Consider the following 1,386-nt stretch of genomic DNA (forward strand, 5'->3'; position numbering starts at 1 on the left):
ATAAATATATATATATTTGATTGTATGTCAACACTCACATTTCTTCTATACACGTTGTATTCGAGAAATAACAAGCCTTAGCAATGCGCAACCACCCGCCCACGTTACGTAAGTGGGTGTGGTCACGACAAACAAAATGGCGGTTTGCACATGGGACAAAGTTATGAGCATTCTAACAGCGAAAGAACATAGAGGTACTGTCTAAAGTCTTTTCTAGAAGCATTAGAAGGTAGAGAGAACCTTCATAAATCTTAATAAGAACCCAGCTGTACTTGCAAGGTGGTGAAAACAATTATAGGAATATTTTTACACTGTTACGCTTGTTTTTCAATGAAAATTCCAATTTAAATTTTAGCCTCAATTACAATTATGTAATTGGTAATTGTAATTGAGCCTTTAACTATAATTGTAATTGACCTTAGGTCTACCTCATAGCATAATGTACCTAGAGACTATAACTACTATATGCTCTTATGTGAACACTACTATACTTTATCAGGTATGAGAGAGAGGGGCGATATCTTCCATCCATTGCTTTCCATTGGATTTTTAAACTTATGAAGTCCCATTGATAACTCTTGGTCATCATTCCTGTCTGTAAACAAAAACGAGTGAGACTCAATGGTGCCAATTGACTCAGATTGTGCATACTATAAAATATAATAATAACATGTACATCTTAAACAATATGCACCTTCAAATGTGCCTTTAGGCACTTAGTGAATAGTATACTCATAGTCCAGCAGTTCTTATATTCTTTGACATAAGAACATTGACCAGCATACTTCACTGATGTATCCCTCCTATATTGATAATAATAATACTAACCATAATTTTATAAAATTAATTATAACTAACATAGATCCTTTGTACAAGACACAAATAAGACAGCTTTTACTGATCTTTAATGAAGCATACGTCTCTCCTATAGAAAAAGTCCCTCCATCAATGCAATTGAATGCAAAGACTTTCTTTTCTAAATCAACAGCAGCAGTTGCAAAGCACATTTTGCTGGCAGTGATGTCATCTTTAAGATCAACACAATGCTCTAGCTTGATGGTGGCATTAAAATCTGGAGGTAGCTCCTCTGGTAGTGCAATATCATATATAGCACTAACAATAGTACAGCCATCAGGTAGAGTAAAAGGACCACAGAATATAGTGCAAAGGTTAATGGTCAACTGCTCTTCAGTGAGAGCTGGTATAATCAACTCATATCCTAAGTCAGCAATTTCAATTGTGGATTCAAGTCCTCCTTCTATTGAATGCTGTTGTAACTCAATAGTGATGCAAGTATCTAATAATGAATTTAAACTATAAACAGGCACTATTATGTGAAAAGGACAAAATTTAGCAGTGCTGCTCAAAACCCAATAAAACATAATA

General features: G+C 34.6%; 1 protein-coding gene across 1 annotated transcript in view; it reads right to left on the minus strand.

Moving 5' to 3' along the window:
• Positions 1–485: 485 nt before the first annotated feature.
• The window catches only part of LOC109585611 (uncharacterized), a 7,020-nt gene continuing 6,119 nt past the window's right edge, over positions 486–1,386 (minus strand). The window contains exons 6-8 of the mRNA XM_020001740.1: positions 859–1,297; positions 695–803; positions 486–650 (exon numbers count right to left, since the gene is read on the minus strand). Coding sequence (XP_019857299.1) covers positions 486–650; positions 695–803; positions 859–1,297 — 713 coding nt within the window. The remainder of the gene's footprint in view (positions 651–694; positions 804–858; positions 1,298–1,386) is intronic.

The sequence above is a fragment of the Amphimedon queenslandica genome, unplaced genomic scaffold (genome assembly GCF_000090795.2).
Source record: "Amphimedon queenslandica unplaced genomic scaffold, v1.1 AMPQUscaffold_13036, whole genome shotgun sequence".
Lineage (NCBI taxonomy): Eukaryota > Metazoa > Porifera > Demospongiae > Haplosclerida > Niphatidae > Amphimedon > Amphimedon queenslandica.